This window comes from Leuresthes tenuis, unplaced genomic scaffold (genome assembly GCF_036924035.1).
Source record: "Leuresthes tenuis unplaced genomic scaffold, fLeuTen1.0.hap1 SCAF_13, whole genome shotgun sequence".
NCBI classification, from domain to species: domain Eukaryota; kingdom Metazoa; phylum Chordata; class Actinopteri; order Atheriniformes; family Atherinopsidae; genus Leuresthes; species Leuresthes tenuis.
Genome location: NW_027325367.1, coordinates 12,300,596 through 12,312,792, shown reverse-complemented (window position 1 = coordinate 12,312,792; position 12,197 = coordinate 12,300,596). Strand labels below are relative to the sequence as shown.

The following is a 12,197-nucleotide window of genomic DNA, read 5'->3' as shown; positions in this document are numbered from 1 at the left end:
AACATGAGATGCAACAAAGACTTATTTTTGTTACCGATAAGAGGGTTAGGAAAAGTATTTAAGATTGAGATGCATGACAACAACAACAACAAAAAAAAAGCTAAAACTAAAACGCAGGTTGGAGGAGAAGTTGGCAGCCTGTTGCCATGGGAACCCACACAACTCTCTCAGAATGACTCCCAAAAGTTATAATAGTTGTAAAATCAGTTTATAGGGCTCCCTAAAGCAATAATTGGATAGGATTGGGTGTCAAAACTGTAAGTGAGCGCATTCCGTGCCTTTGACTGTCGCTGCAAACTATTACGGGGGAGGGTGACGCCCCAACACTTGAAGCTGCTGCGCCACATCCCGCTTCCAAACTCATTCTGAAAGAAGACAACACGGAGACGGCACAATGACCGGTAGCATCGAGGGACTCGAGAGGTTCGACAGTTTGGGAAAGGGACGAGGTCTCCGCGTTACCAAGCCTTTTAAAGTGGGACAGCTCCTGTTTTCGTGCCCGGCATATTCTTACGTGCTGTCGGTCAAAGAGAGAGGCTGCATCTGCGACTTCTGCTTCAACAGGTCAAATACAGCCCTTTAGGTTTAGTCAGAATATCCTGAGACAGCTTTACTAATGTGATTGTCTGTGACAGATTCAGTGATGCAGTGTGGCTAATTATCACGTACCGCTTCATAATATTGAATTAGTATAATGAAAATATATTGCTCTGAAGCCAGATCTGATTGTGATCATTTTGGATCATGTAGGAGTCACACATGGCTCAAACATGTGAGCCCGTTTAATCTATTTCGGTTGTGCTCATGGCTCATCTTTCTGAGTGATGCTCAGATACCTCCTCTCACGTACCAGCTTACCCTCTGTTGGAGAATATGATCGGCTTCGTGGTGATATTATCTTCTCTTTTTATCTGAAAATACAGATAATTAGGGGGCTCAATCACTGCAGTCAATAGCCTGCAGGTGACCTAGTCTCCTAATCTCTTGAGTGATCATGTAGTAAAGTTAATTGTTGAGTTAATGCAGGTCCATTTGTTCAGCAAACATAATTTCATATGCTTTCGTATTGATAATTAACCTTAAAACTTGCAATGTAACATGCCTCTCTCATTTATTAAAGGACTCGTTCAGTTTGTTTTCCTTGTCAAGCTTTCTCTGCCTCTCATTTGAAATTTTTTTTGTGTTATTAGCTGATATCATGATAAAATTGATTGTAATGCCTGCTTTTAATCTTTGTCTTACAGATTGCAAGTTTGCATTGTCAAACAGTACTTTCGTTAGTATTTTCCAGATTTTAAGGATTGTGATTGGGGGAAAAAGTCCTTTTTGTAACAATGTTTCTAACTTTTATGATTTTCGTGTTAGATTTTAAGCATAGTTGATATTAACTTTCAAAACTGTGTATTCAGCTGATGTCTGTTTGGTAAGACACTGTGATGCTCATGTTCGGCCTGTTAAGTGAATCAAGTTCTCAGTTTGAGTCTTGAGCCTCAAAAGGCTGTTGTTTATCCGACAAACCATCAAGCCTTGAACTTCCAGCAGTGCAGTTTATCCAGCCCAATTAAGTTCACAGTTGCAAGACCTTGTCTATGCCCTGTGCAAAGCTACCTGAAGATGGTCCAAGATCATTTTTGTACTCGCTGAGAGTGCGGAGAATTGTTCCAATTAAACACTTGAAGTTGCATCTTAAACTGACACCTGTCTGCAATCCTTTATGAACAGTTTGACATATAAGTGTAACCTTTTCATTACAACAGGACATTATAGCGTATTCCTACTTCTAGCCTGTCACACTTTTCTCACGCTGACCACTGAGCAGCTAATTTTGACTTTTATTTACTTGACACAGTAAGCTTCTCAGAGTACTTTGGAGTACTTTGCAGTTTCAGTGTCTTACACAGACAGCTGGTCTGTCACATGATCAGCTCTATTAATACCATAGAATGTTTTAGTGCCCTTCATTGCTATCAGTTACCGCAGACCTCCAGCAACTGCTGCTTCTTGGATCTCAGGATGTTAAAATATCCATACACACAACAAAACTAAAACTAGATACTGTTACACAACAAGATGTACAAATGTAGCTACTTCAATGCAGATACATTGACAAGAATGAAGATTGTTAGACATCCTTGGCAACAAGGTTCTCATTCAATGAGTTCTGATGTGTGATATTTAAGTATTTTTGTCTATGAAGGGGTATTTATCAAAGATGTTTCTTTTATGATATGCAACATGCCATCCAGAGTCTGATGAAAGTTTTATTTTATAGGAAAGAGAGCTTGGCAAGATGTGGGAAGTGCAAGAAAGCGTTTTACTGCAATGTGAAGTGCCAGGTAGGAAACTAAGGGATACAGTGGGTATCAAATCCTGAGTGAATTTTAAAAGACAAGGACAGAGTATGAAAATATATATTGAACCTCAGTTCAAAACTATAGGATTATAGTTTGTATAACTCTTTGTCTTTGACTCAGATAGCTCAACAACAAGTGGACGGTCTGATCACTAAATTTAGCCAAGACTTTCACCTTCTCAATAGTTGGGATTCTGATGATAGTGGCGATTTGTTGATAATCCTTTCCTCTGGTGACACTTCCAGACTCTAGTAAACTACAGTTTACTTCCCAGGCCAAAATAACGTGGCTCAGCTGAACTCATGACTACAAAATGTCCACTGGTTGATCTATGCAGTTCTGTATAACATATCACATGTGTTAATGTAAAATGCTGTAGCATTGTAAAGGGGTTTAAAGCTGTGAGACTTGGACTAAGCTATCAATAAATGGGCCAGATTGCATATTGAAGGGGTGAGGGTAACATTAGATTATCAAAGTGTTGATGTTTCACACTGCTGGTTAAGGACAGCTGGTGTCAAGCTGCCAACTGTTAGTCCTTCAGTTATTGTTGGATATAAACTGTGAATAGCCGGCTCTACTAAAGATGCTCAAGTCTCCGCTGGCAATAAGCTGAAATATAACTCTTTTCAATGTTCTATGTGTCTTTGCTTGCATGAAGAAAGGAGACTGGGCCATGCACAAGCTGGAGTGTTCAGCCATGAATGCATTTGGAGAGAACTGGAGCCCATCAGAGACGAGCCGCCTGGTGGCCCGGATTCTCGCTAAGAAGGTTGGACATTTAATGAGAGGTCATGTATTTCTGGAGCATTGCCAAGCATGTGCTGTGGTAAGCATACCTGTTCTCTGCAGAAAATACAGAAAGAGCGATGTGAATCTGAGAAGATGTTGCTCATAGGAGAGATGCAGTCACGTGAGTCCCTGCTAGTTTATAGCAGAAGAATAAAAGCATGCGTGATTTGTAGAGACCAGCATGGAATATGTCTGTGTAGCTTCATTATCAGACCTGCATGACTTCAAATGCCTTACAAACAAGGCCTTGAGATCAGGCAGAAACACCCACAGCCTCTTCTATATATATATATATATATATATGTATATATATATATATATATATATATGTAAAGTCAAGCGATTTTGGATAAAGTTCATCTTTACAGGAGCTCATTGCTATCTTAGGGTGTGTTAGAGATAAATGGTGTGTTTTATCTCTAAATTTTATTTACATTTTTATGATCTGGAAATGTAATTTGGAATTGGAATGAATTATTTATTAATTTCATTGAAAAGTTGTGTGTCTGTGAGTGAAGCATGAGGGCAAATTCTTTGTCACAAGTCAAGGATAACACACTCACACAGAATCTGGCAAGTAACAATATATAGGCTACACAATCTGTAGAGCAACAATATAAACATGGGCACATATGTTCCTCTCTTGGTGCGTTATGAAAGAAGCTGGGCTGACTATTCATGCTGATTTAAAGTATCAGAGACGGGAAATATACAGCAGAGCAGCGAACAACTGGTCAAGAGGACAAGACCAGCAATACAAATGTGACTTCTGTGGCCATCTTTGATTGGAAGCTGCTCAGACTGGTAGTGGAATCTGAAAGCTAGTTATAAATCTGTCAGTCTGTCTGTATAGTTTGAGCATTCGGTACTATTTAGCTCCCCCTGTATGAAGAGGAAAAGATAAAACTTCTAACATAGAACAACCTTTTGATTACTGATTTTTGATACTGATACTGATTAGCAGTGACTCTTCCCTCTGAGAACATAAGTGGACCCAAACTGTTCCATATCCATTCAAAAAGGAAGGTTGACTATTCAGAAATATATTCCACAATCTAATCAACAATTTATTGTGAAATCACTGCTTACAGTTAGCAGCAAAATTGTTAAAAACCATTGCATCTTCAAGACAAGAAAATGGTCCAGGAAAGTCAAGATAAGTGATCATTGCAGAGGTACAATTGCTACACAGCCTGGATGTGGCAGAAAGAGAAAATTAATAACTGCAACCAGATTACTATGAAGACAGGAGGTATAATGTATGTTTTTGATTGGCCAATATTGGGCAGATAATATCGACTGGGCCATTATCTCACTCATAACTGACATGTGTGTGTGCATGCTGGCCTCATGACAAAAAGATGTTTGAAAAATGAAATAAGATCAAAATGTCTGTGTCACTGCCTGTAACAGATGTGGAGGATGAAGATAATGAGAAAAAAGAGGGGACTGAGGCAGACATTTCTGGACTTTATCGCTTCTTCAAACATTTGGAGGTGCCTGACCACAAAGACCTGCTCACACTCTTCTCCCAGGTACCTCACACAAACACACAGATGGATTTTAGATTTTTTATTGCTACCCAAAATTAGTCATTTTCAGCTACCTTGTGTTTTTTAACTTTCTCCCCTGTGCTTTATTCAACAGGTTGCCTGTAATGGTTTCACAATAGAGGATGATGAACTTTCCCACTTGGGAACTGCAGTCTACCCAGAGTAAGAAGGAAGAGGGACGCAAAAACACTTGGTGCACAAATTACGACACAGGCATGCCAAGCTACCCCAACTACTCTGAGAGCTACCATTAGCAGAGTTGTTTTGTATTATAAAGATCAGGACAGATATCCTGAGAAGCCAGACTTTAAATTCTTGCACCGTAACATTTGCTTTTGCAGTAGATCAGTTGGTTGTAAAATAGGCTCTGTGCTGTGGCGCAGGCTGTACATTAAAGGGTGAGTTTGCCCCCTTGCCTCTTTGTTGAGCTATTTCTGGCCATCACTCAGGTTAAAAAAAGAGGCTTGCCAGCTTATTTCAGGGACACTCAAGACGTCTCTGTTGAGTGCAGTGTAAATAGCTCATAAAGTAGTTTTGTTACCATTTTTAGCAATGCTTTGGGCCACTTCTCCTACAAAACAGAGTGTTATTTTTGGTCTAACTGCTTCCCTGTCTCTTTACATCTGTCTTTCCCCACAGTGTGGCACTGATAAACCACAGCTGTCTCCCCAGTGTTATTGTCACATACAATGGGACATCAGCTGAGGTTCGGGCTGTGCAGGACATGAAACCCGGAGATGAAGTAAGGAAAAGAAACAGTAGGAATCGGGGGGGCTAGATCTTGGTTTCTTATTTTCTGATAATAGTTTCTTATTATTATTATTATCCAGTAACATGTGGCGGTTGATCAAGTTATTGACCTTGAGAGTTCTGTTTGATTTTAAGTCAAGTAATATGCTTATCCTTTTTTTTAATTATTTTTGCTAGATGAGAACATATATGTGATTCACTTATATGTCCACTATTTATAATGTTCAGCGAAGAAGATGATAAGCTGACAAAAGGAGCAAAATCCACGAACAAACTACTTCTAAAAAATCCCTAATATACATCCTATAGCTTTTATGTGTAATTATTAAAAAGAAAAACATTCCATTCAAACACACAAACACTGCCCCAGATGTTGAATCAGTCCTTTAAAAGGCTTCAGATTTTCAAAAAGAAACTCGAAGAAGAACATAATTGAGAGACCTCACACTGGAATGGAGTGACTTAAAGGCAAAGACGGGCATGTGAAGATGTGAGCAGTGAACCACCGCACTGCTGATGTGCTGCAGTGGGTCAATCACAGTTTAATCAAGAGCTTGTCAAGACTGCAGGTTGCCTCTGTGTGTGTGTGCGTGTGTGTGTGTGTGTGTGTGTGTGTGTGGTTTGAAATGGGGATACACCAGCTAATTTAGGCAGGGTTATTTTCAGTCCAGTGTTAACAAACTCTCTGGCAGGAAACAAGAAGAAGAATATCAAGGATAGAGTGCTTTATTTTTAATTTATGTGTGTATTAAATCCATTTCTAGTTGCTCATCAGCTACATAGACCTCCTCTATCCAACAGATGATCGCAATAACAGGCTGAGAGAGTACTATTACTTCACCTGCGAATGCCCAGAATGCACAAACAAGTCCAAAGTAAGACCCAATAAAAGGTGAAGGTTTAATTCAATTGTATCTGTTGTTTATCTATAAATTGTCATTCACTGCTCGACTGACATGCTCTGCCTTCTGTTTCCACCTATAGGACAAGGCTAAGTTGAAAGTACGTAAGCAGAGTGACCCCATAGAGCCGCAGGTCATCAGCAACATGGTGCGTTACGCCAGGAAAACTATCAGAGAGTTCCGGGCCCTCAAGCAAGTTAAAAATATCCTTTACTGCCAGCTGATATCATCATCTTTAGTGTTTTACAATTCATCTAGTTTTATTTAAGAACAAGAAAATCAAAAACACCTGCAGGATTTGTCTGCTAGAAAAAGCGTTCATTAGGCTTGTTTATGAACTCATAATAGATCAGCTCAACTTAATTTCACCTGCTTTATTACATCCTCGGCCGTTTGGGTAAATGCTTTATGATATTTTATATCATTAGTGCTCATTATATTCCATAACTATGTTCCCTTGACTAACTTCCTAAACTCTAAATTATTAGTATTTGGCTTCATAATCAGAAGCCTTTTTATGTAGTCAAACTTCAACTCAGCTCTGGATGCAGCCTTGACTCATTAGCACCTCCCAGTGAGTTGCTGGAGATGTGTGAACAGAGCTTGGAGGAAATGGGATCCGTCTTTGATGACTCCAATGTGTACATGCTCCACATGATGTACCAGGCCATGGGCGTTTGCATTTACATGCAAGATGCAGATGGGGCTCTCAGATATGGAGAGAAAATCCTCAAAAAATACAGGTACTAAGAAATTTTAAAAGAAGCACAATTTCACCTGCAGCATCTTATTGGATAGATTACAGTGTTCCATATCAGTAGAATTACAGATTTTGTTCTTTGTTCTTTTATATATTAGAATATTTGGAACATTTTAGCCTATGTCAAGTCATCCAGGGGTTCCCACCTCAGTGTTTTGTAGTGTCACACACTTGGAAATCTGCACTTTCTCAGTTAGATAATGCAGTTAAAGGTAATCATGTGGTAGTTTTCTGTTTTTTTTTTAAACATATTTAACCAATTCACTGTCAAAACTTTAAGCATAGACAGTATATTTAGTATATAAGTTTGTGAAATTAATGGTTTGTGTCCAATGCAGCACTCTATATCCACCCTACTCCCTAAATGTGTCCTCCATGTACCTGAAGATGGGCAGAATCTACATGCAGATTGAAAGAAACTCAGTAGGAATCAGCGCTCTCAAGAAGGTAAAAGTGCTAAGTTTGTGTCAGTCTTGAATACATGAGATACAAAACAGGTTTAACCAGCAAACTATAAATATACAAGTTGGATTTATTTTAACCCTCTAAAGATTACATGCAAAACTTCTTTAAAAACACAACATTCTAAGGGGGTAAATGTCTAATCAAGGAATGGATGATACTGTATTTTAGCTGGCACTTAGGGTTTCAGGTTCAATATATACTGCTAGAGAAATAATGTGCATGTTGTAAAAGTAGTTTGTTCCTATGTGCACAGGCAATGGCTATAATGGAGGTGGCTCATGGGAAGGATCACCACTACATAAAAGAGTTGCGCAAAGAGATCGCACAAAAATGACGACGGCAGAGAGCTGAACACGGTCGATCCCTATTGACTGCATACACTCCCTTGACTAGGAGCTTTACTTGGATTTTTTTCTTCTCTTTTTGTAACTTAAAGTATGAAGAGAGCACTTGTGTTTTCATGCCAATTATTTATTTTTGGATTTTTGATGAATACTTTTGTAGTAAATAGTCATTTAATGTGTAGCTGTGAGAGGTGCTTTTTTTTTTTTTAAAAAGAGAATTATTTTGTAAATGACCAGTTACATTTTGTCTTGTGATTGATACGTCAGCTGGACCTTTTTTTTATTAGATTGAAGTTGTTTACAAATGTGTGCAGGGGGTCAGGGCAACAAAACCCATGTCATCCAGTTGGACAGCTGCCTCATGACAAGGGGGCTGTTAAAGCCCTGCGAGGTTCCCCTGTCACAACAGACGAGTGGAGCACTGTTTGCATTTACACCTTGTGTTTCTGTTCAGCGCCAATTATGGTTTCTTATACTGTTGGAGGAGTCCTCAAAACGCACAAATTATTACCAGCCAAAAGTAAATCAGATATTCACAAATAAAATGTTGTTGAGACCACAAACCTAAAGAAAATAAGGCTTTTATTGCATAATAAGCAAGTACAACAGCGTCATACATGTCTGCAGAGAGAAAACAAGACTTGATGCACTCAAAATGCATATACAAAACATATGTACACGTAATTTGAAATGTATGTGGGAGTTCTGCCAAAACACGAAGCTGAAGGGGAAAATTAAATATTAACAAACTGTGGAATGCCATGTGACGAAATACTGTTTAAGACAACAGAAGTGCAACAAAAAAAAGGTAAAAAGAGCATAAAGCTTATACTTATCTGAGAACATATACTGAAATATATACAGTGAGATATAAAAATGCATGCATAGTTTATTATGTCGCGGTATTTTATGGATACCAAGTCAAGAAAAGACACTATATAAAACACTTTCACATGCCCATTATGTACAGAGTTATGATTGGACACGGTTGGTTTTGCATTACAATTCAGAAAAATAGAAAAGTATATTTGATGTAACACGTAAAAGGTTATTCCTCAGGGTGTAATTTTATAGAAAAAAAAGAAGGATCTGGCAACACACCTTAGTTAAATAGAAATGGTTTGATAGAAATGGCTATCTATTTTTTTTTTTTTTTTACTTTTTTTCTTCTTTTTACAGCAAAGTCTATGGTGTGACTTTTCATTTTCGGTCAATTCCTAACTCAAGAGTTAGGTCAAACATCTGAAAGTTAAAGTTGTTCTGATAACGAAAACAAGCTATTAAATACTGACTCAAAGATTTGACCTTTAGTAATAAAAGTCATTAATTCACCAAAAACCAATTAAGAACGAAGAGCTTCTCTGCGCTTCTCATATTTCAGAAAGGCACAACAATACATAATATACAGCATTCACTGTATAATTTTTATAAATTACTTTCAGTTTGGAGAAACACTTTTATGTTTTGAAATGCATTTGGGTAACAAATGTGACAAGTCGCATGTGACTGCAAGAAACTGCGATTTCGAGGAAAACAAGTTTTTTAGTTACACTTTGTGGGCGTGTTTGTAAGAGAAAGAAGGAACTTACAAACATTTTAGCTGCTGTATCTTCACAAGAAAAATTTGAGGAATCTAGAGTTAAAAAAAAAACTTTAGGACCAGTTCAGAAGATCAACGTGAAGCCAAAGCTGAAGGTGACCGTAATCTTTAAAAGAAAAATAAATAAAAACATTAATTACAATGTTGGAGTCAATATTTGCTGTAATCGACACTGTTAAAGTATTTTTTTAGAACAGTGATTTTGAGGAATACTTTAGTTTGTCAAACTCAAAGTAATAATACTGCTGCCACCTACTGTTCATGCAGCATAATGCCATACATAATAATGGCTAAATTTTAAAAAAAGAGAAATTCAGCAGGCAGGTAATCTCTAATAATGTGAAACTGGGTTTTGATTTCTCCAGATATTCCGTAAGACATCTCAAGGACATATAGGCCACATTTAGAAAAACATTTACACCTGCAGCCAAGACGAGCTGCTTATTCACCTGACCTGACCTAAAATGAAATAAAGAGCTAAATCTGAATACACGGAGGGGGCGAAATGGTTGATTTCTACACATGAATACACTTATTCTTTCCTCCCTTGAGGTGACTTTGTTTGAAACTCCACTGCAAATTACAAAAGCTGCCGAAAGGAAAACTCAAATGGACCTCTGCATCTGCTTTCCCCCAGCGGTCAGTACACTTTCTTGAGTCCTCATGCTAAGTTGAAGTACCGTTCTCGTGCCATTATGCCACATATGATCAACGATCAGGGGCCCCAGCTCAAATGAGGCGGGAGTTCTTGAGGAACTGGATGAGGACCTGATAGACAAATTTGTACTGGGATATGGTCTGCACCATCAACATCCTCTGCTGCCTCAGCTCTGATAACATGGTAGGAACCTCCACTGGCTGAAAGGGAACAAAGAGCAGACAGACAAAATATGATTAGAATCTGCTGAGCTCTTAATATGTGCCACACATGCATGTGCAGAATGTTGGCTACAAAACAAATCACTATATTAAGGGTTACATTAAGTCCATTAACCTGCTTTCTCGCTCTACCGCTGAATCGTTACTGTAACACATGTCTAGCCTCACTGACAAAAATTAACCTAATGCTCAAAACTTCAAAAGATTTTTTTTCTTCTTCTTTTTACAGCCTACTGAAACTGCCAAACTCGCCGCCTTGGCTGCAGCCCAGTAACATCACCATCTACACACCTCATTGTGCTCCAGGCAGCTGATCATGAGCTCAGTCAGGATGACCACACCAGTGCGACCCACCCCAGCGCTGCAATGCACCACTACAGGTGGATTTAGGCTCTTTGACGTGTCCAACATGGAATTAGTGTGTCTCCTCACAGACTGGATCTCCTCCAAGTACGCTGCAGGGAAATAAGAAGGAGAAAACAGTTAGATAGGAGATTTCTGGCTGAAGAGAGAATATGATTCAAGAAATACTTCTGATGTCTGGCTTCATGACATTAAATTGCCACTCACAGAGAAATCCGGGAACATATTCAGGACAGCCCTGCTCAGGCCAGTCAGTGTACTGCAGGTGCCAGACTGTCCTCTCCTGGCCAGATAACAAGTGTTTGACCTTTAACCCCGTGGTGGCATAACAGCCAGAGTCTGTGCGGAATTTGGTGGTCACCTTGAACTTGCCATGAGTGGCTGAGTTGTGTTTAGAGCCCAGTTTGGGCCAGTAGCGGTGACTCTTGGACCTCCCACCCTCCTGGAAGAGAGATTGACGAGAGCAGGATGAGAGGTAATTAATGGGTGAAAGGAGGGGGGAAAAATAAGATGAGGCAAGTTAGACAGAAGCGACAAGTTATGCATAAACACACGGGGACAGTGACAGTTTTACCATCATCCTATTCCTCACAGAGACAGCCAGCTGTCAGCCACTGAAAATGATCCACATCTGCGTGTGCATGTGTGTGTGTACCTCCTCTGCAGTAACCATGGCGATGACGTTGACCCCCTGCTCCCAGACCATCTGCCAGAAGTCAGCGCAGGTGTTGGCTAGTGGGCCCTGGGTAGCAATGTAGTGCCACTCCTCCCCTCTAATCATAACCTGGGAAAACACACGCAGGCTCAATTAGTGGGGATTATCGTGGACGCAGAGCAAAACGACAAGTCAACCTTAGAACCGGTAAACAAAAAAAATTGCTCAACAATAAAATGTGTAACAGCAACAAATATAACACAAATACCAACATATATATACTGTTATCATATGAGACGTTTTGACATTTGTCTCATTCACCACTAGGTGGCAGTATAAGGGGCTCTAATTTCAATTTACAGCCTTTTGCCCACTGCCTGCTCTTTTTTTTTTTTTAGCTTTCTTTGGTTTTCCCTCATTGATAATCATGAAGCCGCTCACAGCTTGAAACACTTTCTTCAACACACTCCAAACCTCACTGGCATTACATAATGAGCATGTCTCAGCTGATTCCTCAAGCCACCTCGTGACTGTAAACACAGTATTAAGAGATGAATGGCGAATAAATAAGACCTTTTGTTCTGCTGCAAAAACCTTAGAAGACACAGTGGTAAGACGATTACACCTGGATTAGCAATGATACAGTGACACTTTGACGATCACACCAGATCATCAATTAGGCATACATAGTAAACTCATCTGTACCCACAAGCTGGTGCTCACACATTGTTTTCAACATGAACAGAGAGCCAGTGAGAGCAACTCAGGTTGCTTAAGAGG

General features: G+C 39.3%; 2 protein-coding genes across 2 annotated transcripts in view; one reads left to right on the top strand and one right to left on the bottom strand.

Annotated features, from left to right (window-relative positions):
- The first annotated feature begins 353 nt into the window (after positions 1-353).
- LOC140266712 (N-lysine methyltransferase SMYD2-like) lies at positions 354-8,634 on the top strand. Its single transcript, XM_072361799.1, has 12 exons — positions 354-564; positions 2,273-2,336; positions 3,016-3,126; positions 3,207-3,267; positions 4,560-4,681; positions 4,794-4,861; positions 5,339-5,441; positions 6,214-6,324; positions 6,434-6,554; positions 6,920-7,094; positions 7,450-7,558; positions 7,830-8,634. The coding sequence occupies exons 1-12, from the start codon at positions 395-397 to the stop codon at positions 7,908-7,910; spliced, it is 1,296 nt and encodes a 431-aa protein (XP_072217900.1). The 5' UTR covers positions 354-394; the 3' UTR covers positions 7,911-8,634.
- A 369-nt stretch (positions 8,635-9,003) lies between these two features.
- LOC140266711 (tyrosine-protein phosphatase non-receptor type 14-like) overlaps positions 9,004-12,197 on the bottom strand; it is a 39,111-nt gene continuing 35,917 nt past the window's right edge. Inside the window, exons 17-20 of the mRNA XM_072361798.1 lie at positions 11,418-11,546; positions 10,970-11,204; positions 10,691-10,854; positions 9,004-10,378 (exon numbers count right to left, since the gene is read on the bottom strand). Coding sequence (XP_072217899.1) covers positions 10,250-10,378; positions 10,691-10,854; positions 10,970-11,204; positions 11,418-11,546 — 657 coding nt within the window. The 3' untranslated portion in view covers positions 9,004-10,249. The remainder of the gene's footprint in view (positions 10,379-10,690; positions 10,855-10,969; positions 11,205-11,417; positions 11,547-12,197) is intronic.